The 24,969-nt window shown below is 40.1% G+C and overlaps 2 protein-coding genes across 4 annotated transcripts in view; both read left to right on the top strand.

Annotated features, from left to right (window-relative positions):
* The window catches only part of LOC140930793 (integrin beta-PS-like), a 38,732-nt gene extending 29,063 nt beyond the window's left edge, over positions 1-9,669 (top strand). For all 3 annotated transcript variants that reach the window (XM_073380505.1, XM_073380507.1, XM_073380506.1), the window contains 7 exons: positions 2,973-3,079; positions 3,526-3,618; positions 4,262-4,397; positions 6,147-6,254; positions 7,045-7,154; positions 7,668-7,724; positions 8,038-9,669. In XM_073380505.1, coding sequence (XP_073236606.1) covers positions 2,973-3,079; positions 3,526-3,618; positions 4,262-4,397; positions 6,147-6,254; positions 7,045-7,154; positions 7,668-7,724; positions 8,038-8,103 — 677 coding nt within the window. In that variant the 3' untranslated portion in view covers positions 8,104-9,669. The remainder of the gene's footprint in view (positions 1-2,972; positions 3,080-3,525; positions 3,619-4,261; positions 4,398-6,146; positions 6,255-7,044; positions 7,155-7,667; positions 7,725-8,037) is intronic.
* A 6,898-nt stretch (positions 9,670-16,567) lies between these two features.
* LOC140930829 (protein white-like) overlaps positions 16,568-24,969 on the top strand; it is a 22,546-nt gene continuing 14,144 nt past the window's right edge. The window contains exons 1-9 of the mRNA XM_073380542.1: positions 16,568-16,655; positions 17,156-17,506; positions 18,499-18,547; positions 19,972-20,158; positions 20,816-20,887; positions 21,685-21,783; positions 23,039-23,205; positions 23,961-24,032; positions 24,322-24,424. Of these exons, the coding sequence (XP_073236643.1) occupies positions 16,580-16,655; positions 17,156-17,506; positions 18,499-18,547; positions 19,972-20,158; positions 20,816-20,887; positions 21,685-21,783; positions 23,039-23,205; positions 23,961-24,032; positions 24,322-24,424 (1,176 nt within the window). The 5' untranslated portion in view covers positions 16,568-16,579. The remainder of the gene's footprint in view (positions 16,656-17,155; positions 17,507-18,498; positions 18,548-19,971; positions 20,159-20,815; positions 20,888-21,684; positions 21,784-23,038; positions 23,206-23,960; positions 24,033-24,321; positions 24,425-24,969) is intronic.

Genomic DNA, 24,969 nt, shown 5'->3' with positions numbered 1-24,969 from the left:
GCTGGTGCATACTGCTCACAGGGTACCTCTTCTGCTACTCCGTCCTCCACATACTTATTAATGGCCTCTTGGTAGGACTTGGCTTTGGATGGATCTTGGAGCAGATTCCTCTCCAGATTATACAGCCTACTTCTTGCTTGCTTGTAATTGTCTTTCAGTACAACTTGCTCATCTTTCCATGGCAATGAGACTTCATACCGACCATTCTTGTATGCTAATGTCTCTTTAAACTTCTTTAAGACTGTACTTTCACTTTGGCTGGTGGAAACTGACATTTCAACAGGTGTAATACCAATGGACTCCAAGTTCCAGAACTTCTGAAGTGTATCATTTAGTTCTTGGTTAGCACAAACTTGAACACTCATAGACACTGTGCAATCTTGGCCATGACCACCCGTTGGTCCACAGAAGACCCAACCTAAGGACGTACGAAGTGCCACTGGTTCATTAGGACCACCTCTCACAACATCTCTGGATACAAAGGAATAATAGAAATCCAAGCCAATGAGAACATCAATCTCTTGTTCGTTTCGGGGAAATTTCTCTGGAAACTTTATATCTTGAAGATGAGGCCACTTGGTAGGATAAACATCCACAGCATCAGCTGGACGGCATATGACTGGAGCAGTTAGTGCCTCAAGACCTTGCGGCTTTCCAGGATCGCTGACCGGTGCTAGCGTAAAGGAAATTCTCTTTCGCAAAGTGTCCCTAGCAGATTTTCTTCCAAAACCCGAGACTGCGATTCTCACGGTCTCACCATCAAGACCAAGCTCTTCAACCACACTCTGTTGGACAAAGGACGTTTGGGAGCCGGGATCAAAGAAACATCTGACAATCTTTTTGCAACCATTGGATCCACAAAGGACAGCAGGAACAGTCTGCAGGATCACCTTCCCACCTGAATTAACTGCAATGGAACTTGCTACTATGGAAGACGACGAAGGAGGAGTTGCAGATGAGGATGGTGGCTCAGAGGACTTTGAATTGGCTTCTTCTGGCTGAGACTTGACTGGTTCCAAGTGCAGGAGACTGTGATGCTTACCACGGCAGTATTTACAGAGTGGTTTTTGACAAACTTCAGCTCTGTGACCCGATTCAAGGCACCGAAAACACAGTCCTTTGGATACCGCTTTTCTAAATCTTTCTTTAACTGGCAATGACAGGAAACTGATGCACGACCACACCCAATGGTTTTTACCACAAATGATGCACACACGCCCTTGAGTTGTCGTGCACAAGGCAGAGGTAGAGTACTTTCGAGACTTGGAATGGGCTCCATGATTCCAACTGTTTTCCTGTGCAGGGGACTTCGATTGAAGAGAGGGAGGCTGGGAGGACTCCTTAGCTCTTATTAACTGTTCTAAGAAGGCAAACAATGTTTTCACTTTCACATAGTCCTCTTTATGGTCACCAATTTCTAATTCCCACTTCTCCACAACCTTTTTCGGTAACTTGTCAACAATTAAAGGCACGAGAACAGGCGCTAAGGTCTCGGAACGGAACTTCTCTCCCATTGATTCAACAGAACGAACATGACCAACTACTTGATCATAAAATTTACGCATGGACAATGCATCTTCAGAATTCAACTGTGGCAAATGAATTAGGGACCTTATGTGTGCATCAAGAATCAACCGCGGATGGCCAAATCGTTCCTTCAGAGACTCTAATACTGGCTGATAATTCTCTTGTATGACTGCAAACCCTTTAACCGCTTCGGCAGCTGAACCTTTCAATGATCTCATTAGGTATTCTAATTTCTGAACATCAGCTAAAGATGGATTATCCACCGCTGAGACTTTAATTGACTGATAATAAGACTGCCAGCTTAAAACATCCCCATCAAATGTTGGCAGATCAATCTTTGGAAGCTTCACTTGTACCTTGGGGCCTAACGATAGCGGCGCCTGGGCTGCAGTTGAATTACTTCCCGCGCTTTCCTTTCCGACATGTTTACTTTCTAGGTAATGCATCATTTTCGCCATGTATTCAATGACACGCAATTCGTACTCGTTATGACTCACACATTCTTCGTCAATCTCTTTCTCTTCCAATAGAGTACACATTGAGGCCTGAACTTCTTGAAGATCGTTCCATTTATTTGCAATGTTATCTTTCAAAACCTGAATTCTAGCATGGTTATCGGGGATTGACAGAGCTTCGTCGATAGACTTCAAGGTGTCCGTCACGGACTTTCTAAGAAAACGTCTTTTCTTCTTAATAGCCTCCAGGTCATTCACCATTTTCATACACAATCTCCACTAACCTTGAATGACAGTTTCGTTCATTAAAACACTCCAAAATTTCTGCAAAGTTCACAAGAGATAATGGCGCCAATCGCCGCACTGCCAAGACCAACTTGACCAAATTCTTTACCACAAACGGAGGTCCAATTCTCAATTCTCCGCTGGTATCTTCAAATACTCGCCTACACTGTAGATCCGGCTACCGAAGGACCATGAATAAAACGATTTCTTGCATAAATCAACTGTATTTACGAAACATAAACATGATGAACAAACTACAAGAATTTTACAACGCAAGCGAAAACACACATGTCGAAAAAACTAAAGGGGGGTCCGAGCCCCTGAAGACTAACTTAGGGCCTAGTTCCCACGCGTCCGAACAATCTAACAGAATATAAAATTTCAGTTCCGAACACTATTCATTTCCTACAGAAGTAGTGGGGAGAAGTTGATGAAATATCAAGCACATTCCTCTTGTGTGATCATGTTTGTAATTCTCATAACCACACTGTTTTACAAAGCATTGATATTACAAGGAGAAATTTGATGCTGATCACTCTTAGGGCTTGAGGGGTTAAAAGTTGCTTGCCCAGCAAGAAAATCTCCTAGTTCCGGACTACCGGACTGTCGGACTACCAAACTTGCGGCTTGGTAGTGGACAGAGACTTCATTCCAACGATGCACCGTGGGAAAGCAATTATTTATTATTTTGCTGTCCATCCACAGGTTCCGATCGTGGCGAGTGTATTTGTGGCAACTGCAGCTGCTTCGGTAACTGGACTGGTCCGTCATGTAGCTGTACCAAACTTACTGATGGCTGTATGAAAGATGGGGTGAGGGTTTTTACACTAAAACTGTATTGTTTATCATGGCAGACATAATAAATTAACGGGGAGGAGCCTAAGGAGAGGAAGAGAAGGGACGCGCGTGTCCTCCTTCCTCGCGATCGGCGTCGCCGTTCATATTTGCGGCCAATTCACCAATCTCACATAGACCATAATGCTCCTTGTTTACCCCCCCCCCCCCCCTCCCTCCTACCCCCCATTAAATTTGCATAACCATTGTTTCCAATTCCTCTTGGGTGTTACAGTTGTCCCAGGAGAGACTGAGATATGCCTTTTTTTTTTGGTGGGGGGGAGGGAGGGGGGATAAACGCGGTGCATCATGGTCTATGTGAAAATGATGAATACTTCAAGTGCGCCCCCTACGCTGTCTGTAAATCTTTCAGTAATATGTTTCGTTGAACTGATAAACTTAATTTGATGATGTTCTGTTTTAGGTATTATGTAACGGTTTTGGAACCTGTGAGTGTGGTAACTGTGTCTGTAATGCATCCACGCCTTACAGAGGAAAATATTGCGATGAATGTCCGGTAAGTCTGCGTCTTTGTTAAAGATCTTGTAAAGAACTGCGCTTTTGAAAGCGTAACTAGGAAATTAATAGCCTGCATCGCAGACGAAATCTAACCCGGTTAGTAACGTCTGCGAAGCAACATAGTTAATGAGTTACCGGAAATACGTTTCGAATTTCCCTCAACCTGATTGGCAAATCGACAATGGCCAATCATGGCGCGTATTCAAATCCTGGTAGACTGGTGAGGGCCCAGAATAAGGATTCGGCGCTTTTTCACAGACGGACTTAACAAGAATTTTAGCTCCTCTGTGGCACAGGATAGGAAACTACAATCGGTGACAAAATGAGTTGAGACACTTTGCCCTTGAACTGGGATTTTGTACCTTTTACTGGCTTCAAAAGGAGGAAAAATAGCTTTTCCTCCCCCATCTCCTCTATGCAATGTTCTGCCGATGCTCGAGCTACCTACAGAAAACAACAAACACCCCAGCTTTGAATGGAGGGGACAGCGGAGGGGTGCGGATTCCTTTGTTCTGTGAAGTTACCCTATTTGAGTACAATGTCTCAACAATTTTGTCGCTGATTGTAGGTGCGTGATGTATCAATTTCGGCGCCATAATGTTTCCCGGGTTATTACCGTCAAACCCTTTTTTTTTTCTTAGAGCTGTGTTGGAAAATGTTCCCAAAACAAAGACTGTGTGCAGTGTTTGGTTTTCAAGAGTGGCACATTAACCGCTGATCAGTGCAATTCTCGTTGTGCGGATTACAAAATCAGTCAAGTAGACGAACTCACAGCGGGTAAGTGAACGCTGCCGTTACGTTTATGGAACAATAACGACTTATGCTATCCGATATAAGGTTGATTTAGCAACAGAACGGGAACGTCAGTTGACGACTGGAAAGCGCGCGGAAAGGACACACACGACTTCCGGTGCCCAATTTGCCGCTCTGCTATTGGTCAAGCCATTTGTTTGATTTGCGCGCGCCGTCGTCGAGTGACTATCCCGTTCTGTTGCTAAATCAGCCTACAGTATGAGCAGCAAGGGCCCGGGGCGGCACAAGTCGTTCACACACACCGAACATCGTGCCAGCGCGGTTGGCCGAGAGGGTCTGGTGTACTGGATTCCAGTCCTCACTCCTGAATAATAATTACTTCAGTCTTAGCTGGTTTCAGTCCTCGCAACGGTCCAAAAATGTGTTCACACTGCACCAAAGTATGGCACAAAACCTATCCCATATGTGACTCTCCACTTTAGAGAACGGCGCGGTGCAGCTTCGCTCCGTGACAGAAATGGCGACGAAATCACCGTTTTTGTGTGTGAACAGAAGTCCTATCCAGGGGCGATCCCGCACCTATTTGAAAGATTGTTTTTTGCTTAGCTGGGAAAACAATAGGGATTGTCACATAACGGTGCCCCTATCCCTGAAAACAATGAAAGTGCTGATTAAAGGGGACCAGTGAAATAAGAGGTTTAGAACGGTGCAGGTCCACTGCTATCCGGTATGATCAGTGATAGGCATGAATAGATTGTGCTAGTAAATTCAGGAAAAGTTGCTTCACAATATACCCAAAAGTTGCTCTAAAGTTGCTCAAATATCAAAAAGTTGCCACCAAAATTTAGAAAAGTTACTTGCTCCGTTTGTATGCTCGCTTGACTTTATATGCTTGTCGATTGAGCTTTTCTTTAATGAAAAAGTCTCACTGCAAGCATTGCAACGCAAACTGCCACTAACCACTGCGAAATGTTGTTTTGGATAGCCTTTCACGCGATCCCAAGCGCATGTTATGTTTCCTTTCCCAGAGGACGAGGTCGAGGTACCGCTTTCTCGTTCTTTGTATTTGCCTTCGTTGACGTGAATTGTGCGTTTTCTAGAAATTGAAGTTAAGCGCTTGCAGGTTTACTAAGAGTTGCCCCAGCGTCTATGGCAACTTCGATGGGGTCAATGTCGGAATTATTTCCATTTTGCTCGTCTGAAATTTCATCTGATTGCGATGCCATGATAATGACTCTCAGCAAATACCAAGATGGCTGGCGGCAGGCTCTATGTTGCAGCGAATAACCGCTGGATTTAAGCGCCCGTTAGATAGATAGCCGCTGTCCAGATTTCGTGGACGTAATGCAAGTGTTATTTTATTGTCATTTTATTGTATATCCTTAGTTTTAATAAAATCAGTTTTGATAAAACCAGTTTTAATAAAATCCTTCGAAATGAAACGACCTTTTATGGTTTGGATCGGTTTTATTTCAATTTGTTGCTCAAAAGTTGCCAAGGAAGGCAAAAGTTGCCCTAGGTTGCTGGTACTATAAAGAGTTGCTCAAAAGTTGCCGAGCATAATCTATTTATGCCTAATCAGTGATCAGTGTTCTTACCAGGATTTCGTACACTGGGGTGCACAGGACCCATAGAGAAGCTAAAAGGGGTCTCATGAGGGAGAAAAGGCGGGTCACAATTTTTAGATACGGTTAACTCAACGTTTAACTCATTGGAGTGGTCTGAGTTAGAGTAAAAAGCTCAGACATTGTGTTTTTGTATTTTCCTGTACAGAGATGGGAGAGAGGTGCACCTTTAAGGATGATGATGACTGCTCGTTTAGCTTCAGCTACAAAGAGAATCCTGGCAAAGATGTCATCATATCTGTTCAGAAGGAAAAAGGTTCACACGTGATTATTGTCAAAACTGAACATCTTTAAATATGCCTAATCCACATTTGATTATAGCAAAGGAATAAAATTATTGCGGTTACAGCTTCTGTGAACAAAGCAAAAAAAAACTTCAACCATTGTTCTTATTTTGGGGCCACTTGTGTCGTGGGCTCTTAGACTTAATTACTAGTTTTACCTCCTGTCTTTTTATACCTATTTCAACTTTAAACGACAGTTCAACGACGAAAACCGTGTTGGCTTTTGTCGAACACATATGGATCCCTTTCTCTGTTTGCTTATTTGTTCTTTTCGTTGTTTGTTGACCTCAAAGTCAAGCTTATCCACATGACATGACACTGACATAAAACAAAATGTCGTGGATCGCCGGGCAACCTACCATCCAAAACCAAGTTTGCAGTCTCGACAATTAAAACTATAACATTTGTATTCTTATCTGACTCTATCAGTAAAACGATTTGTCTTAGTCTAAAGTTATTTCCTCCTGCTTCATAAATGACTCTCTCCGCGGTATAGGCTACCGCAAGGTAAATAGCACTACACTGATTAAGGAAAAGTAATCGCGCGGTGAACGATGGGAAGAGGGAAAACGTGAGAGCCTCTGGGCTCTCCTGCTCTCTCCCCTTCCCATCGTTCCCCGTGATCTTTCATTTTACCTCTTCCCAGGCTTCCTATGACACAAAGGGGCTTCTGCGGAGGAGAGAGTCATAAATGGTCAACTTGCTTCTAACCTCAAGTACAATTAAATCATCTGACGGTATCCACTCCGTTTGTTTCCGCAGTTTGTCCAAAAGAGGCTGAAGCGCTGGCTGTCATCCTTGGAGTTGTCGGCGGAGTACTGGGTGTGGGTTTAGCCCTGCTCCTTATTTGGAAACTACTCGCTACTATTCAGGTGGGCAATTAGCATCAGTGTAGCATGTTCACCGCGGTCAAACAGGAGAAATTTGCAAAAGCTAATCGAAGCACTTTAAATCTAAGGTTGTTACGTTCATCGTCAAAAGTTTAAGGTATTACAAACACGCTGTTGGTTTACGTAAAAAGTTTACTCAAAAAAGTTTTAAGTGTTTGAAAACTGAAACTGGTTTATTGTCATTTTCCAGCATGGTTTTCTTATAGCGCGAAGCGTTGTCATCGAAAAAAAGCTGAAAATTTTGGGAAAAGTGAAAAGATACTTACGTCAACGAACTGATCTTATACATCTTTGCTAATTTTTTCACTTACTGATAAATGAAATCCCAGCAATTAAACATAAATAACGACCTCTTAGACGTTTGACCGGGGTGGAATTAGTATGAGTGACAGAATTGGGATGTAGCCTTTCTGTTTGCCTTACAACCTGCATGGATGATAAATCTGTCATTTTAAAAGCCTCGTGCTCACAGCTCTATTGGTATTTCTTTTCCAGGACCGAAGAGAATTCGCCAAATTTGAAAAGGAGAGACAGAATGCCCAGTGGGATACGGTAAGAGGGGAACCGGGGCTGACTTGCCTAGAACGGTTGACATTGCGAATTAAAAAGGTGGCTTCCCTAGAAGGCTGTTCTGAGAATCTCCCTTGTAGAAAGTTCACGCCTCTAGCATGCAAACGCTTCAAAGCGATTTCTTAAGCAAGTTTTGCGTTTGAAAAGTTGGCTCTCTCAGGGAAGCTCGATAACTGACCTTCCCTGTCACTAAGAAACGCCGTAAGTTGAGATTTGACCATTAAAACGGATGCTATGTTGTTCAGTCGTTCTTAAGGTCGCTGTGTTCCTTAAACTTGCTGCATTTTCGTTGCAGGGCGAGAACCCAATCTTCAAACAAGCAACAACAACTTTCCAAAACCCCACATACGGTGGAAAATAGCGGGCGGATATCCTTTAAACCCAGGATATTGTGAAGCTCTTCAAAACCGCGTGCGTTTGGTGGGCTATCTTGAAAGAAGTTTTGAGACTGATGCCCAGTTTTATTTCTTCTTTCTTTTACGACACCAAAGCATTTGTGTGTAGGCAATGACTCAGGAAGTATGATATAGATAGCGAAGGAAGCTGCAGATTCTATAAAAATAGGCAGAGAATAAGGTTTGTTAGTCAGGGGAGGCAAAAGGTGACTGGAGCTCCTGTATACAACTGGCACGGATCGGATAGAAAAGAAAACACGAGCGACTTATCCGCGGGGTGCGGGAAACTCTCAGAACTAGTTTAATTGGCTAACGAAACGATAGATATACAGTAAACTGTGGCTTATGATCCCTGGGCTTACACATCGCCGTACGGGGTTTTAAACGGAGGGGCTTTAATATCCGAGGTCGTACTATTGGCCACTTTGAGGTTGCGCGGAACTTCGGGTCGAGATGGTTGTCAAGTGCATTGTGGGACTGTTTTGGGGGACGCATTTTCAACATGGCGGCAAATTTGTCCCCAAAAACAGTCCCACAATGCACTTTGACAACCATCTCGACCCGATCTTCCGCGCAACCTCAAAGTGGCGAATAACTGGAAGAGAAAACAGGTGCTTAGGAACAAGTTATAGCAGTGCTGGTCAAAAAATCTTTTGCACTGATTTACTGGTTTTTAAATTAATCTTTGAAACGTCAAAATAAATTGTAATCAGAGGGGGCTTATAATTGGAGCTAGAGGGGGGCTTGTAATCGGATGTAATTTTTTTTTGTTTACAGGTTGGAGGGCCTTTAATTTGGCGGGGGGGAGGGGCGATGGAGGGGATTATAAGCGACAGTTAACGGTATGACCTAAACATGTATTGTCGACGGCCAATGAAAAGAGAGGTTTCTAAGTTATTCGTAGCCTCAGTAATGCGCCAACTTCCACGGTGATCGTGGAAAACCACAGCCTTCCCCATTTCTTAACCTAAAACTCCTTATGGCTTTTTATTATTATCATTATCATTTAAATTCCGCTCTTTCTTCGTAAAAGAAAAAAATGGATCCGCACTTAGGTGAAGCTTTGAACTTAAACTCCTCCCCTTCCTCCGGTGGAAAGCCAAGTTCGTTATTTTACGGCTTTTATTATTTACAGAGTAAATTTCATTGCGCACGAATGGCAACGGTTACAAAGTTTTGCTGTGTTGAGAAACCGTTACTTTTTAGCTAGAAGCTTCTAGTTTTAATTTTATAGAATGTTTTGATTTGTACTTAAATACAGTGGGGCCCTATTCAAAACATTATTGTAACAGTTTTTTTTTTAAACCAAATGATAATTGTTGCCTATAGTTACATTCTTTACCATAGGTTAGATAGTTTACCTTAGGTTAGGGTTCTGTTAAATGTATTAGATGCTTTCTCGTTTTCTATGTGCTGTCTCGAGTCTGCTTGTAAATTCGTCGCATTGTGCATATTGCCAAATAGTCGAGGCGTTATTAAAGAGAGCTGTAAAATAATCCGTTTCTTTGTTCAGAGCAAATGTTTTAACTGTTTATAGCTTCGTCCTTTTTTTCTTGTCATGTTATTTTCCCGTACACAGAGTAACAATTCACTACAGAATCTTGATTTTATCAACTAAGCTAATAAAGCCAAACTACTACTGTTAAAGGTTCGCCCCCCCCCCCCTCCCCTCCCCTGCCTACCCCGATGGAAAGTCGTAGCCCTCTGTCAGAGCGAACTGTCGCCCATCAACATCATGGAATTAGATAAGAAAAGAAAAACACAATATGTTGGTAACACACAAGTACAATCCAACCTTCACAATGACTGAAAAGGTCTCTGATCCAAAAAGACGATCTCTTCAAGACGCTAGACATTGAATTATATCAGTACCCTGTTTAAGAACCTGAAAACCACGCCCTGCTCAGCGGCATTTACCCGTCTACGCCAAATAAAGGAGTTGCTCCCCCCCACCCCCTGACAATAGAGCTCACGCATACAGTAATAGCCTCTTTTAGGTATAGTGCCGGGGGTGGCGGGAGGGCTGGTACACAGTGAGTTGCCTCGGCTGGGCGAGTCAAAGTGTTTATATGAAGAATAGTTGGCCCGGCTAAAAGAGTGACCCTACCATCGAAACGCCGTGCCAACGTTTTGTTTCTCTTGTAAACGGTTCAACAAGTTTTGCAAGGAAATGTAAAAAAAGCTGGCACGCCCAGGGTAATACTTGATTCCGGGGTTATTTTTGCTACATACAAACGGGGGGCGAAAGATCTGCACTTATAACCATTTCATTGATAACAAATCGATCACTGATGAGAGTATGTAAATGCAGTTGTGAAATGAAGATGTTTTCGATCTTTTAATCCGCACGCAGACATATGCCATAAATAGTCAGCCATCGTGGACTTACGCCCTGACTTATCCCACGAGACTAATCTAGCTGTAAACTCTGCACAAAAGTAAACACTATGGATGGCAGGTTACGTTTCACTGCACGAAAAATTGATTTGCGTCAAATTTACTCAGTGCAAATTTGGTGAAAAATGTGCACTCTACAGTTAAATAAAGGGCAAAGATGCTAAATACCGCATTTGTCCTGAAATTTACAACCCCAAATAAAATGGCATGCAAATGCGGTGTTTAAAATTAACATCTTTGCTTTTGATTTCCCCCTAGTTTGCACTTTTACGCACCATATTTGCACCGAGTAAACTTGTGTCAATCCAATTTATCGTATAGTGTGGTTGGATTCATTTGCAACACATGCAGTTATAGCGATCACAATATTACCCGTTGGAAAGCTCATCTCGCTCGTCTCTCCTGGAATCAAAAAGGTGATCTAAGGGCTCAGTTTGATTCGATTAGCCTTTTTAAGGTCAGATTTTTTTTCTTTGGCGCCGTGAGAAAGTTGTCTACCATCGTGAGATGGCGTCAGATCTCTCTCCTCCACAGAGTTGATGTCTCAGTGATTTTGGTATCCCGGCCGTGTTTTGGGGTATCCTCGTACCCAAATAACTAGTGCTATAGGGATACCCAAAACACTGATCCTGCAGTCTGGCCACAAACTGGTGAGAGCGAACAAGTTATTGTTGCTTTGAATTTTGAGACAACGATTCTGAATTTAGTTGACTTAATTTCATTTTGGGGGAAAGCTACTCTCGACTTACAGTAAGATTAATTTGCGTCCCAATTAACAAAGTTGGCTATTCATCTCACATAATAGACAAGACTGACAATGACCTAATAATGGAACAACAGTACCACCCCGTTAACTCGAACTCTGAACGGAAACGAAACAAAATTCGAGTTATCGAGGGTTTATTTTCTCGGGGTCGATTGAATACTTTCCAAAAAAAAATGATCGTTAACTGATTTTAATTTCAGCATTTTAGTAGTATACAATAGAATGCAAATTATTAACTTATTTTCAGACGAAACTGTAACACGCGATTTAATATGCATTCTTGGGTCTTCTTGGTCTGCTGATCCGGAATGACATCGGTGGGCAATTAATTTATAAATGACGGTAGTGTATTCATTACACTTTAAATGATCTAACTGCGTGTTAGTTTTAGTGGTTTTTCGGTTTACGCGACTAGAGGAACTAATGGATCCTAATGGGTTGGCTGGGGTACGTGAGCCAGAATTCGAGTTATCGGGATAAATTTTGATTAGGACGGAACTGAAATTTAGTTCGAGTTAGCGTGTAATTTGAGTTATCCGAGTTCGAATTAACAGTAACAACAACAACAACTTTATTGACTTTATCTTCGAAACAGTAGAGTAAAACGGACTAAAATGGGGTCAAATTATCCTTGGGAAATAACTGTCACATAGGACTTGGCGGGGAATTCCCTCCAGTTATCCGAGTTCAAGTAACCGGGGTCCTACTGTAGAACTTTTTAAAGCAAGGGCATCTTCCTCCATGACACCGATACGACGAAACCAAATGCTCGGCCGATTGACCCTCTTTTTCTTTTCTTTTCACTTTCTCTGATTAATTAAAATATCTCAAACCCATACTAAAAAAAAAATCGAAACGGACGTAGAACTGAAAACAGTGACCTTGATGCAATCGTGTTCCTACAAAAGCCGAGAAGGGTCTTCCGACTTCCGACTTCCGAAATGATCGATGGAACGATCGTATAACAATGCTGTTATCACAATAGCACATATACAATTGGTAAAAAGTTTGAGACAGAAGTCGGTTGTCGTAGCCCGGCCCGTTCAAATATCTCGGTCAGATTTCGGCCAGTGAAGAACTGCGTGAGCAAGGCGAGTAGAAGAAGGAAGGAAGAAGTCTTGGGTAAAGGCCTTGCTCCTTCGCGCGGTCGGGTAACTGTGAGGCAAGAGCCTGGTACAGACCATCGTTGCGTTCAATTAAATACCAAAATATGTTCAGTACACGTTAGAAAAAAGAGGCATGATAACGTACAATGATTAAATGATATCAAACCACCAGTATTCGTACTGAAAATTGTTGTAATGTAAAATGTTATAGTTCAAGATTGTTTTGTTACTGTTCGAACACTTAGAATACTGAAAATACTGCGCAGAAACTGCAATTATTTACTACTTATATTATAAGCTATATAATTAAAATCATCCCAGCAAAACAGAGGAGTAATCGAACGTAACGTTAGCTCGAACATGTAGGCAACGTAATTTGATTAACGTGTTTCAGCTCCTATATAAAGTTTATATTCGCATGTTTTTTACTTGTTTCGATATTGTTTCAAACAAACAGTTGGCGCTATCATGGTTAGAACTGTGGGGCATTAGCAAATTTAACTTAATTTCGGGAGTCCTTACTTCCTTTCATTTTTCACAAAACATGAAAATCGCGTCAAGAAGTGCGCACAAAAGTTCAGTATAGACTGACAATTTTCAAATTATTGCTCTAAGTTAATAAGTTGGATTGAAAGCACGAACAAATTTTGTTGAAAGAGCGCCGAGGGTTCTAACCGAAACTGGTACCTAGATATGCCAACTTAAATACGAGACAGTACAATTCATTGTGTAACAACATTGTAAAAAAAGCCAGACAATAAGTATAAATTCAACTTCTGTGTTGGTCTTTTGTCATGCATTAAGTGTGTAATACATGTTTTATAAAAAAAACTGTCATAAACAAGAAACTGACGGGGTATAGGAAGCTACAGGACAGGGAGAATAAACACCTAGAGTGGAACATCAAAAGTACCAGGTATAAAACGACACTGGTTCCTTCATTTAACCGATATCGGTCAGATTTCTCTGAGAATTACGAACGAACCCCCAAAGGACGTCTGCGGGGAGGCTAAGCAAAATTGCAATTCATCCTACTTTTAATGTGAGCTAGTGCGTTATAGCTATTAAATAATCAAATTAATCACAAGTTATTTCCCATTTGTTTTTTAATTTAGTTTTAATTTTTTCGTACAACTGTCAGTATGCATGTCATCTGTGCCGCTGATTTTCCCTTAGTGTTCTGCTCAAATTCTGCTCGAAAATGCCTTATTCTGCCGGCAGAATGCTCGCCTAAAAAAGTGCTTACTCTACGCGAAATTAATCCTGCCGGCGGAATTTATCCATTAAGCCTAGCTACGAGTTTTAGCCAGAATGTCGTGTTAGTGGACACAAGTTATTAACTGTGCTATAGTTTTATTAACCTCCTTCAATCAAGATAACAGTACTAATTTTTTTGGTGAAAAAGATGCACAATGAAGCTATCCGGGGTGTCTATTATTTGAGAATACGCGAAAAAACTACACGGAACGATTTGCAACGACGATTTTTAGCGCAACACATTGTTGCGAAAATGTTTCGAAACGTTGCAACATTGTTCCAACATTGCAACGCAGTGTTGCGTAAAAAGTCGTCGTTGCAATTAATCGTCCCTTGTAACATTACCTTAAAGGTCCCTAATGTCATAGTGGCGGAAACAAGTTGTCAAACGATAAGAAGTTTTATCATTTTGCTATCGGGAGAGGGTTTAACCTCCTTCAGTATAAATAACCATACTAACTTTTTGTCGGAAAAAAGTAAAGTGAAGCTTTTCGGAGTGCTTTTCTTTTTTTAAGAACAAGAGCAAAAACTTTAAATCTTAATTGCACTCGTACCCGTTCTCGCTCTCAGATGCAAAGCTCTCTATTCGATACAACCAGAAGCCTATAAACAGTTTTGTTGGGTAAATCATTTAATTTCAACATACGTCGCGTATATCCGTTTCATTTGCCTGTTGAAAGTTATTATTGTTTTCATGCTAATTACAACGAACAACAAAAAAGCCAGCCGAGCATGCATGAATCAGCCCTTTATCGCGATCCTCAATTGTCACCGCCATGTACCTTCAGCACGTCCTTGGCTCTGGTGAGTTAAATTCTGCATTGTGGTTATTCTTTTCTTTTATCTTTATTAATTTTTTTTGCGCAAATTTGATCCATAAATGCATACACATACTCCTTTTCTTCCCATTCGTTTCATTTTCAAGAAATAGTTTACGATTACGATACCTTCCTTCATCTTTTTACAAGTGTTTTTCAATAACCGAATTTTCGTACGTGCAAATGTGGGTTTATGTGATTTGTAAAGCTAGATCACTTAAGAGACTATTGTACTGAATAACAAGTAAACTCAAGACGTAGGGACAAACACTCGACCACGTTCTTTTTACACTTCGTTTGTGCTCCAGCCGCTCCCTAAGTGCTTTACATACAACAGAACAGAGTTCAGTCAAAGCTTCTTTATTTGTTTTATAATACAGAATTCAGTAAATTCCCCGCGCATTACTTTCTAATTAAAAAAAAAAACCCTTTTAGCACCGTGTTTTATACTCTCATAAAGCAGGCTTTTTTAACCAGTCAGATTTGCGCATTATTGAACTTCATCAGTATATATAAATAAAAAAATAAAGATGAACTTGCACGTTTATTAAACGAAATACGCCCCCTAGTTGCCTTTGAAGAGGGGCAAAGCGAACTCTATTACAAAACCTCTGCCACGATAACGCAGTGGTATGAATCAAGATGGTTCATGCATTTGTCGGTACATTATTTTCTGAAAGGGTACTCTCAGAAATGAAGTGTTTTTTGCCTCGGGCCGTGCTACTCTTCGACTTTGCCCGTGCTTGCCGCGTGTTCCAAAGCTCGTTGCACGCGCTGATGCATGAATATCATAGATAACAACTACATATACAACAACCCTTTGTCTGAAAAACGATGGACCTACTATTATTATATATAACTGTAAACACGATGACCCCACTTCGAGAAAACGACAATTTGCGCTGGAAGACAGAAAAAGGTCAGAAAAACACTTTAAAAACAGGTGATAACATCTTCTCGAGAAGTCAATTTGCTTGCGGTTTAGGTTTTTTAGTTGCACCTACCTTTTCCCGTATAGTATTTTCACAAACGATTCCAAATGAAATTCAAAGGTATTAATTTCATGATGGTAAGGTGTAAATATATCCGACGCGGGCAAGGCTGTGTCTCAAAAAGGACCAACGTTGAATTCTTCGAGTTCACTTTGATCAGTCTCGCATGTTGTTTAAAAAATGATCTTGAACTGAGCAGAAACTGTGAAGTGGAAACTCATTCATTGCTATCAAATAAACTTACAGGTAAATGTTCGGTTTTCCTAATAGTATTTAGGAAAAGAAGTAACTATACAAGTCACATTCAAAAGAAGACTGATCAAACCGTTAGCCAATTTCACATTTCTTCGTATTCGTCACGCCGAAGATATGTATTTAACTGAGATCAAGTACAGGAAAACGAAGGGGTCATATGTGCCCATGTCCTGCGATAAGGCACATTTTTGTTTGAAGTCTTATTCGACTAAGCGACACTGTTTTAAAAGGACTATTTTCTTTGCCGGCAACGTTTACACAACTTTGAAATTGAGAAAGTTCAACATTTTAAACTTCTTTTTTTTTTCCAAAAAAAAAAAAAATTAAAAACGAATTTGGGCCGGTTGATTTATTTGTCAATGAGCCATGACCAGTTATGGGTGAAGTCATGATATCATTTAGCTTCAAGAAATGCATGGCTTTTTAACACAGTATAGGATAAAGAAAAACTTATTCTGTCCATTTTGCTAGAATACTGGGTTTCATTTTTGCAAAATGTTGACAGTTTCACTGAAAAGAAAGAACGAAAAAAAAATGAATCTTGATCATTGGGCCATGACCAGTCAAGGCCAAAGTCATGCATTGCGAAAAAAAGAATTGCTTAGTAAAAAATAAAGTATATTTTTTTTGTTTTCTAGTGATATACGTTTCAGTGTCTGCAAGTTAGAAATTTTCAATGTAAATTTATAAAAAATCGAGAAATAAAAATAGCAAAAAAGAGGAAGAAAGAAAGCAAAAATAGAAAACAGGTACTGCTGGGAATCGCGTGTTTGTACCTGTCTTGCGCATGCTAATTTCCACAACTGATCTCTTCGAGTTCTTTGTTCATCAGACGCCTTTCAGAGGTAAACATGGCTGACGAGGTAGACTTGGAGATGTGGACTGTTGTGGACGTGAATGCACCTCCGCCCGAAAATAATCCTCCAGGTAAAAGTTATGAAACAGATTCAAATCCAAGGGGCTTAAAAAGTGATTTATTTGTAATCCCAAACTTTGATATTGAATTTTAAATCACAGTTCAAGATGGTTTTTGAGTTTTGTAACTTAACTGGATTAATGCCTCGTATTTTGTTTCGTAGTCATTCACAAGTCTCAGAGTTCAGGCTTTTGTGGCTGCTTCTTCGTGTGTTGCCTTTTAAGAATTAAAAGAGATTTAGCAAGTGCCAAGTTTTTTTGTTACTAGGTTTAATATATAAATCCTTGGAGTACGCTAGTACGATCATCAAGCTTACGTAATTTATTATTGTGCTGTTTGCGCCTTTGACGCAAAGGTCGTAAAATTCACCTGTTTTTAACCATGATCACGAAAAGTGACAACGATATTGCGGGGGAGCGGTAACTATAAGCTTAGGCTAATATTTAACTAGCCTTGGCGTGACAAATGCTTCGTGATCTCGACTTGATATCTAACAAAATCCATTGTGCAGTGAACCAAGACACGTCGGAGGAACCAGCGGTCGAGAAGACCAGAATGGAGGACTCGGGAAGCCCTTCGCTCATAGAACACGAAGAATCGGTGGAAACGTTTAGTCCACCCAGTGCAGTAATCCCTGGAGCTACTGGAGGTAGTAATGGTGTGGTTTTTAACACGAAATACGAAGGCCCTGGTACAAATGTTATTGCCAACGTGACAAGCGTTGGAGATCTGAGGGAGAAAGTAACACTGTCTTGGAAGAACATCAATGTGTTCGTTCCTCAACCCAGACCTTCCATCTGCAAACGGTTATGTTGTGGAGATAACGACGATGAGCCTAGAATCAAGCAGATCTTATTTGATGGTAAGCAAACACTATAGCTTCGCTCGTTGCCGGTATAATTTGCAAGTTGTTTATTTTTCAGCTCATAATTATAAATGCACTTGCATGGCCAAAATTTTCTGTCGTGTTTAGTTGAACAGCGGCAGAATTGAAGATGTAATCAAAATTTTCGTGTAGTCAAGATTTTCGTTAAGGAATAATTTCATGGTCATAATTTTCTTTTCTTCGTTAAATTTAGCATGACTAAGCAGTATTAAAAACGTACCAGCGATTATGTAATACAATATATCGAAATGTCACGTGGTTATAGTTATTTTCATTTTGCAGCAACATATTTTTATAACAGTTTTGTGGACTGATGGTTCCTAATTTTGTGATTTAGATCTTGGATTTTGTGTTTCATATTTTTTCCTTTTCATGTGCCTTGGTTGATAATGAAAGACTTAACATATTAATTTTTAACATTCCCCCCCCCCCCCCCCCTTTCCACTCCTAAATGACTGAGTTGCTAATTGAGTAACGTTGCACGCAAAGTTTGAGAGCCAAGATCTAATGTTCCAATTCATCAGTGATCATTTGTTTCATGTTTATTTGATGGTGTAAGTGTTGCCTGGATAAATTAGAGACGTTCCTGATCAGTCTGGGTTATTTGTGCTGAAATGCCTGTGGGATTTAACCTATGTATTAACAGAAGCATCAGAAGCATGCTTATAGATGGGATGCTAGTCCATCGCAGGGTTACCCCACAGCAGTATGACTGGATGAAGAGAGACAAAGGGGAGTAAATTTCCTTGTCTAAGGAAACAATACGACAGGCAAGGCTTGAACCCCAGACCTCCAGATCCAGAGTTGGAAGTTTTAACCGTTTGGCCATACAAAAAGTATTATAGTAAACTACTGTAAATTGTTGCGTTTGCTTGTTAACAAAGCACCATGTGGGGTCGACCCTTTAGAAAGTAACCCTTCTGTTTGTTGAGACTATCTTAATGTTGTGTTGCTGTTCATTTGCATAGTCAATGGCAAAATTGAAGCAGGAAGTTTGTTGGCTGTAATGGGAGCAAGGTATATGTAAAATAATAACGATTTATATTTAGCAATTATTAAGTGAGTCAGGGGTGTAGCCAGGATTTTTCCACAATTATGCACAATTTCCTAAATCCCCTGCCCCCCCCCCCCCCCACTTCCCCCTTTAAAGTCCTAAGGCAGAGGTGAGGTTACTTTCTACACCAAAGGCTAAGGGATATGAATTTTAAAAACTTCAGTAAGTTGTAAAATTTTTTGTCGCACATCAATCGTTGCTTAGTCAAAAGGCTAGATTTTTTTTTACCCTTGTCTCACTTTTTCAGGTACGCACGTGCATAGCATGCATATAGGTAGCTATGCCCCTGTGAGGCTGAGTATCATCTGAAGAGTTATGGAGATCAAGGAGGATGTTATCTGTCTAAGCCATAGGCCAAAATGGATAACACCCTCCGAGATCTCCATAATTCTTCAGAAGATATGAAAGCCAAATTCAATAATTGTTATATTATTCATTCAAAACAACTCCTAGTTTAATGACTTGCTAGGCAATATGCTTCATATACAGGTCTCCATCAATATTAAGTTCATCTCGATAGTGCATGTTTATTGGGAAGTTTAGAAGATAAAGGGCTGTTCAGGTCTGCAAAATAATGTACTCCGAATAGCAGATGTCATATGTCGAGTTGTCTTCTTGCTACTCTTGCTATGTTTTTAGAAAACAGTTTGCCCTGGAATGAGTAAAATGCTTCTCCATTTTGTACTCACTACCAAAACAACTCAAACTTGTCCCCAGGTCTTCTCGGTTAATGGTTCAATAATCTGTCAATTTTACTGCGCGATTAACATCATCAGTCCAATATTGTAAAATTCTTCCAAATTTGGTCGACAATACCTGGTTATGATGAATTATGCATGGGAAATGGCGAAATATTTTGAGTGAATAAAAAATAAGAGATATTTGATGTAGCAGCTAATATTCTAAAAATAGCAGTTGTCATCCCTTGAGTTGTACTTTTGCTATTCTTTCTGTGGTTTTAGGTAGTGAGGGTAAGACACATGAGCCAAAGGCCCAGACGGCTGTAGCTTATCCCGGTTTCCTTAGCATGAAGCATGCCTAGGAATATTGCTACTCCCCCTTGGACTGGATGCTAGTCCCTCGCAGGGTTACCCCCCAGCAGTATGTCGCCAGTACCCATTTATACACCTGGGTGAAGAGAGACAAAGTGGATTAAAGTTTTGTCCAATGAAACAACATGATGGGCGAGGCGTTAAACCCTGGACCTCCAGATCTGGAGTTCTAATTGTTAGCGGCTTGGCCACACCCACCTTCAACTTAATTTTCTTCTTTGCAAAACATGTCTAATCTGTATTTAAAGAATAGCTTAAAATATTGCTTCAAGCCATCAGTAGTACTAGATTCAAAGGCGTTGTAGTTTGTTCATATCATTGTGCTTGTTCCGTAGTGGTGCTGGCAAATCCACTTTGATGAATGTGTTAGCACATCGCAACATTGCTCAGATCCAAGTTACTGGAACAGTGGAAGTGAATGGACATCCCATTGGCCTTGAGATTAATTCCTTGTCAGCATATATCCAACAGGAAGACTTGTTTATTGGATCGTTGACCGTTAAGGAGCATCTAACTTTTCAGGTAGATTGCGCCCACTAAATGAAAGTTAATATAATATTATTATATTATATTATTACAGGTAGTGTTATCATCACAGTGTGATAATACTATTACCTGGCACTTAAGGGGAGTATTGGGATAATATCTAAAAAAATCAAGGACCAGATAAGCTTACGGCCGTCTTTTTGTTTTAATCAGTGAAAGCCTGAGGAGTGATGTCCACTCTTAACAGGTAGAATATTTCATGAAAACTCAGTTTTGGACTTTCCTTATTTTATTGTACTTGATAAAAAAAGTATCATTTTCCCTTGGATGATTATTTTGTCAATCCACTCAGTCAATTAATCATTCAAAAACGTTATTAACTTGTCAAAGTAGCTTGCCGAGGGTACCCCTCTACCAATTGGGGACACTTAAGAAATTAATTGAGAAAACCTATTAACTGATATTTCATCAAAAGTTTTTCTCTTTTCTTACAACCTTTTCTATTGATTGTGTATTGATATTGGCTTTCTTAGGAGATAATTGATGTCTGTCACTCTTAAGACTTAAAGGGCTTTAACCAAACCTTTTTACACACACCCCATGATTTATAGAGTTCTTCCTTTCTTCTTTTCTTGTTGACAAATGTATAATATATAATTTTGCAACTGTTATGTTATAATGTTATTATTGCAGGCTTTACTTCGTATGGATAAACACACGCCAAAAAAGAAAAGAATGGAACGAGTGGAGGAGGTTATGCTTGAGGTGTGAACTCATTGACAATATGTTATAGATTGATTATAAGTGCGTTATTAAACGCCTTGCATTAACTAAGTACGTGGTTTTTTCCTTACTCATTTGGCTTTTTTTTTTATATAAATATGCCTACATTGTGGGTGGCTTGAACTCCTCTTTCTACAATTAACAAAGTACCATAATTGTGGAACTGCAAACATAAAAAGCATCCCACTAATGAGCAGTTATTTTCAGTGTTAACAATTTGCTGTCTGTCCCCTTGGAATTATACTGACTGTGATTTTATATTAGTTGCGTAACTATTTCTATTAATCTTCTACATGTAGAAACACCGGCTCAAGCCACGATATTTCTGAGATCTGTAGGTTGGAATATCACACCTGCGGCCTGTTAAATTTAGCCTTTTCCAGGCTCCAAGATAGTGGTGCAGTCGTTCAGTACGCGCAGGGAGCTGGGGAGAGACAGGGCAGTGGAGTTCTCTCTTCCATTTTTTCCGCCGCCCGTTTCCCATATCGCGCGCGTCTTATTTTCGCTTAGCCCATTTTAAATATGTCCCCGCTATACTATCTGAGAGCCTGGCACAGGCTATGTTATATTGTATTTAATTTTATCGTTTTCTTTTTGTTTAATGATTTATTGATCTGTTGATGATTTTTGTTGTGAAGCGCAAGTAAAAGTCATCTTAAATCTGCTTATGTCAAACATAAATCATATGCACAGCGACATGGATATCTGCTGAAAAACTCGAATTTTCCGTTCTTCATCGATTCTTCTTTTAAGTAAATATTCCCCTTACACTATTTCAGCTTGGCCTAAAGAAATGTGCAGATACAGTCATTGGGATTCCAGGGCGACTGAGGGGAATTTCAGGAGGAGAAAAGAAAAGATTGGCGTTTGCGTCAGAGGTGGGTCCTCGAAGTTGCGCTTTCAGGATCTAAAGGAAACCTTCACTGCTCTTTTCTTTTTTCACCCGAAAAGTTGGCATGGCATTTTTATTGAAGGAGATTGAGGTGTCTTGTCGATCTCACCGATAAAACTTTAAAACATTTGAAAACTAGTTTCCCTCACTACGTACGACATTAAAGACCTTAGAGATCCGAGGAGGAGAATGAGTACGACTACGAGATTTGACTTGAAGTATTTTCGCGTACACACAAATAAAAAATAGATTCCTTGAAAAGCTTCACTGTACTTTTTTTCTCCCAAAATGTTAGCACTCTTATCTTTATTAAAGAAGGTTAAGCCCTCGCCCGATCCAAAATGATAAAACTTCTAACATGCATTTGATAACTTGTTTCCGCCACTACGACATTCTTGCTAAAACTCGTCGTAGAATGACAACGGGTACCTCGTTTCCCCTCCAAAATGACGCTGGTTCACGCGCGAGCAATACTTAGTATTGAGGAAATCTCCTACTCGTAGTCGTCCGCATCTTAGAATCTAAATCTCTCTAATTTAAGAACCCGTAGTACAATGACGACGGTAAACACGTTTTCCCGCCAACATGAGGCTGGTTCACTTGCATGCGCTACTTGGTATTGAGAAACTCCAGCCCTAGTAGTAGTTCTTGTGTTACAATAGACCTTTTCATGGTTTTTAATTTTCAACTTTTTGACATGGACAAGTTACGGAAAATCCGTCGACTCCACTGGAAAGTGCGCCATAATATTAGTAAAACTGCCAAATTTTAGAAGTGATACGTCTTAAGCGAGTAAAGATGTAGTTCGTCAAAGTCTGTAAAATTTGGCCACTTTGAGGAGCTATATCTTCGTTAGTTTTCAACAAAAAAACTCTCAAACTAGGCAATTTTACTAATCTTAAAGCGCTCTTTTAACCCTTTTACTGTCAAATGTGGCCAAAGGCAAATTTCGACCAAAGTTCCAAATTTCATTTTCTAAAATTTTGAGAAACAAATGGCATCATGTGAAAGTACAGGCAGAGAGCTTTGATTTGAATGGTCACATCATAGGATTTTGTCCATAGACTCAAAAGTTAGAGTCACCTTACAAAACCCCCTCAAACACTCTGGCAGTGAAAGGGTTAAGTAGTGTCGACGGATTTTTCCTAACTTGTTCATGTCAATAGTTAAAAAAAAAATTGCCTTGAAAATATCTCTCTAAAGGTCTCTATAAATTTTTCTATGTTGATAACGTTCTCCAGGTTCTTACCAACCCTCTAGTGCTGTTCGCTGATGAACCCACGTCTGGTCTTGATTCGTACATGGCTCAGAGTTTAATAGGGTCTCTTCAACGTTTAGCTGCTTCAGGTCGCACTATCATGTGTACTATACATCAACCCTCATCTGAGGTGTACGCCATGTTTGACAGGTGAATTGTATTACTTCATTTCTAGTACACGTAGTATTAACGGTTTAATAAAGTGCGGTCAAGATTCCATCTAGTGCACGATTCTCATCTAGTGCACGTGCGACTGCCAAAAAGCCCAAAAAATATATGTAGCGTATTCTTATGTTGACTGTTGAATTACCTCTTCATAACACCGAATAAAAGTTTGCGAACATCTCCGGAAACCAACTTCCTATCAATTTAAGCGCTTGATTGGTCTAAAAAAAATTTTGGTGATATTCACATATCTCAAGGGCTGGTCTTGGCTTTACCATCTCTTTCCCATTATTAGAGAGCTTTAGATTTGAGGACGAGAACGAGTACGAGTGCGAGATTTAACTTAAAGTTTTGCGCGTGTTCTTGAAAAAAGAAAAGACCCCATGAAAAGCTTCATTTTATTTTATTTTATTTTTTTCACCTCAGAAGCTAGTACGGTTATTTATACTGAAGGAGGTTAAGCCCTTTCGCGATAGCAAAATGATAAAACTTCCTACATTTGATGACTTGTTTCCGCCACTACGACATTCTCGTTAAACAGTAGTAGATTGACGACGGCTACCACGTTTTTCCGCCAAAATTACGCTGGTTCATGCGTGAGCAATACTTAGTATTGAGAAAATCTCGTTCTCGCAGTCACCCTCTCAGAATCTAAAGCTGCCTATTCTCTCTTGCCATGAACGAAAACAAAGAAGAGGATTACAACTTTAAAGTAACCAATAATTATTTTTCCTCTTTAGTGTTTTATTCCTAGCTGAAGGAAGGACAGCATACATGGGAACAACAGCTGAAGCAGTACCACACTTTGAAAGGTGATCAGGATTGTTATTTTTTTTTTTAGGCTTACGTTCGGGGTCAAATAACACACCCTTAAGAAAAATGTTGCAACTAAAAATCAAAAAGAGACTTTGAGATTCTATGTGTATTAACAAATTGAAAATGTAGTTCAATGAGTAAAACTTTAGAAATCTAACACAGGACAGTTTTAATTTTGACAGAGTTAAAAGTTTCTCAACCCTTTTCCTGATATCTTTACTTTACTGTTCGTAAATTTGTACAATCCATGAATATAACTTAACTTTCTTTTTGTATCTCTTTCAGACTCGGGTATCCATGCCCGATGAACTATAACCCCGCAGATTATTTCGTTCAAACTTTGGCCATCGTACCAGGAGAGGAAGAACAATGCAGGGATAGAGTCAAAGTAAGAAGTGTTCTTTACGTGTTGACCATCAGGACTACTGTCAATTGTTCGTATACAGCTATTTCTAGAAAGGTTGTCGGAAAAACTGTGCACGCGACAATCCCGAAAGGTAATATGGGATATGATCAATACACTTTTCCTGACACTGTAGCTGTCGAACCTACTTTTATTGCTTTCCTTTAGCACCCGCAAACATACGTCCATGGCCTCTCTTGCCATTGTTTGAAATTTCTTTGAAAAACAGTGAATTAAAAACCACCCACAATACCTTTCGGGATTGTCGCGTGCACTTTTTCCGACAACCTTTCTCGAAATAGCTGTATGTTCTCTCATTGCTTAGGACTTTAACGGAACATTTGTCGAGGTGACCTGCTTGCAACCCAAACCTCGCGTTTTAAACTGTGCGCGAAGTTTTTTTTGCTATTTTGTTGATGACTGTGGGAAGTTTTTTTGTAACATTCATTATTTTCGCCTGAAATAACAATTTCCTCCAGCTATTTTTAAGCGGCACAAATTCAATAATCGTACACAATGTGTGCTTATTG

The sequence above is a fragment of the Porites lutea genome, chromosome 3, assembly GCF_958299795.1.
Source record: "Porites lutea chromosome 3, jaPorLute2.1, whole genome shotgun sequence".
Classification (NCBI taxonomy): Eukaryota; Metazoa; Cnidaria; class Anthozoa; order Scleractinia; family Poritidae; genus Porites; species Porites lutea.
The sequence above is the reverse complement of the archived record's forward strand: the minus strand, read 5'-3'. Positions and strand labels throughout refer to the sequence as shown.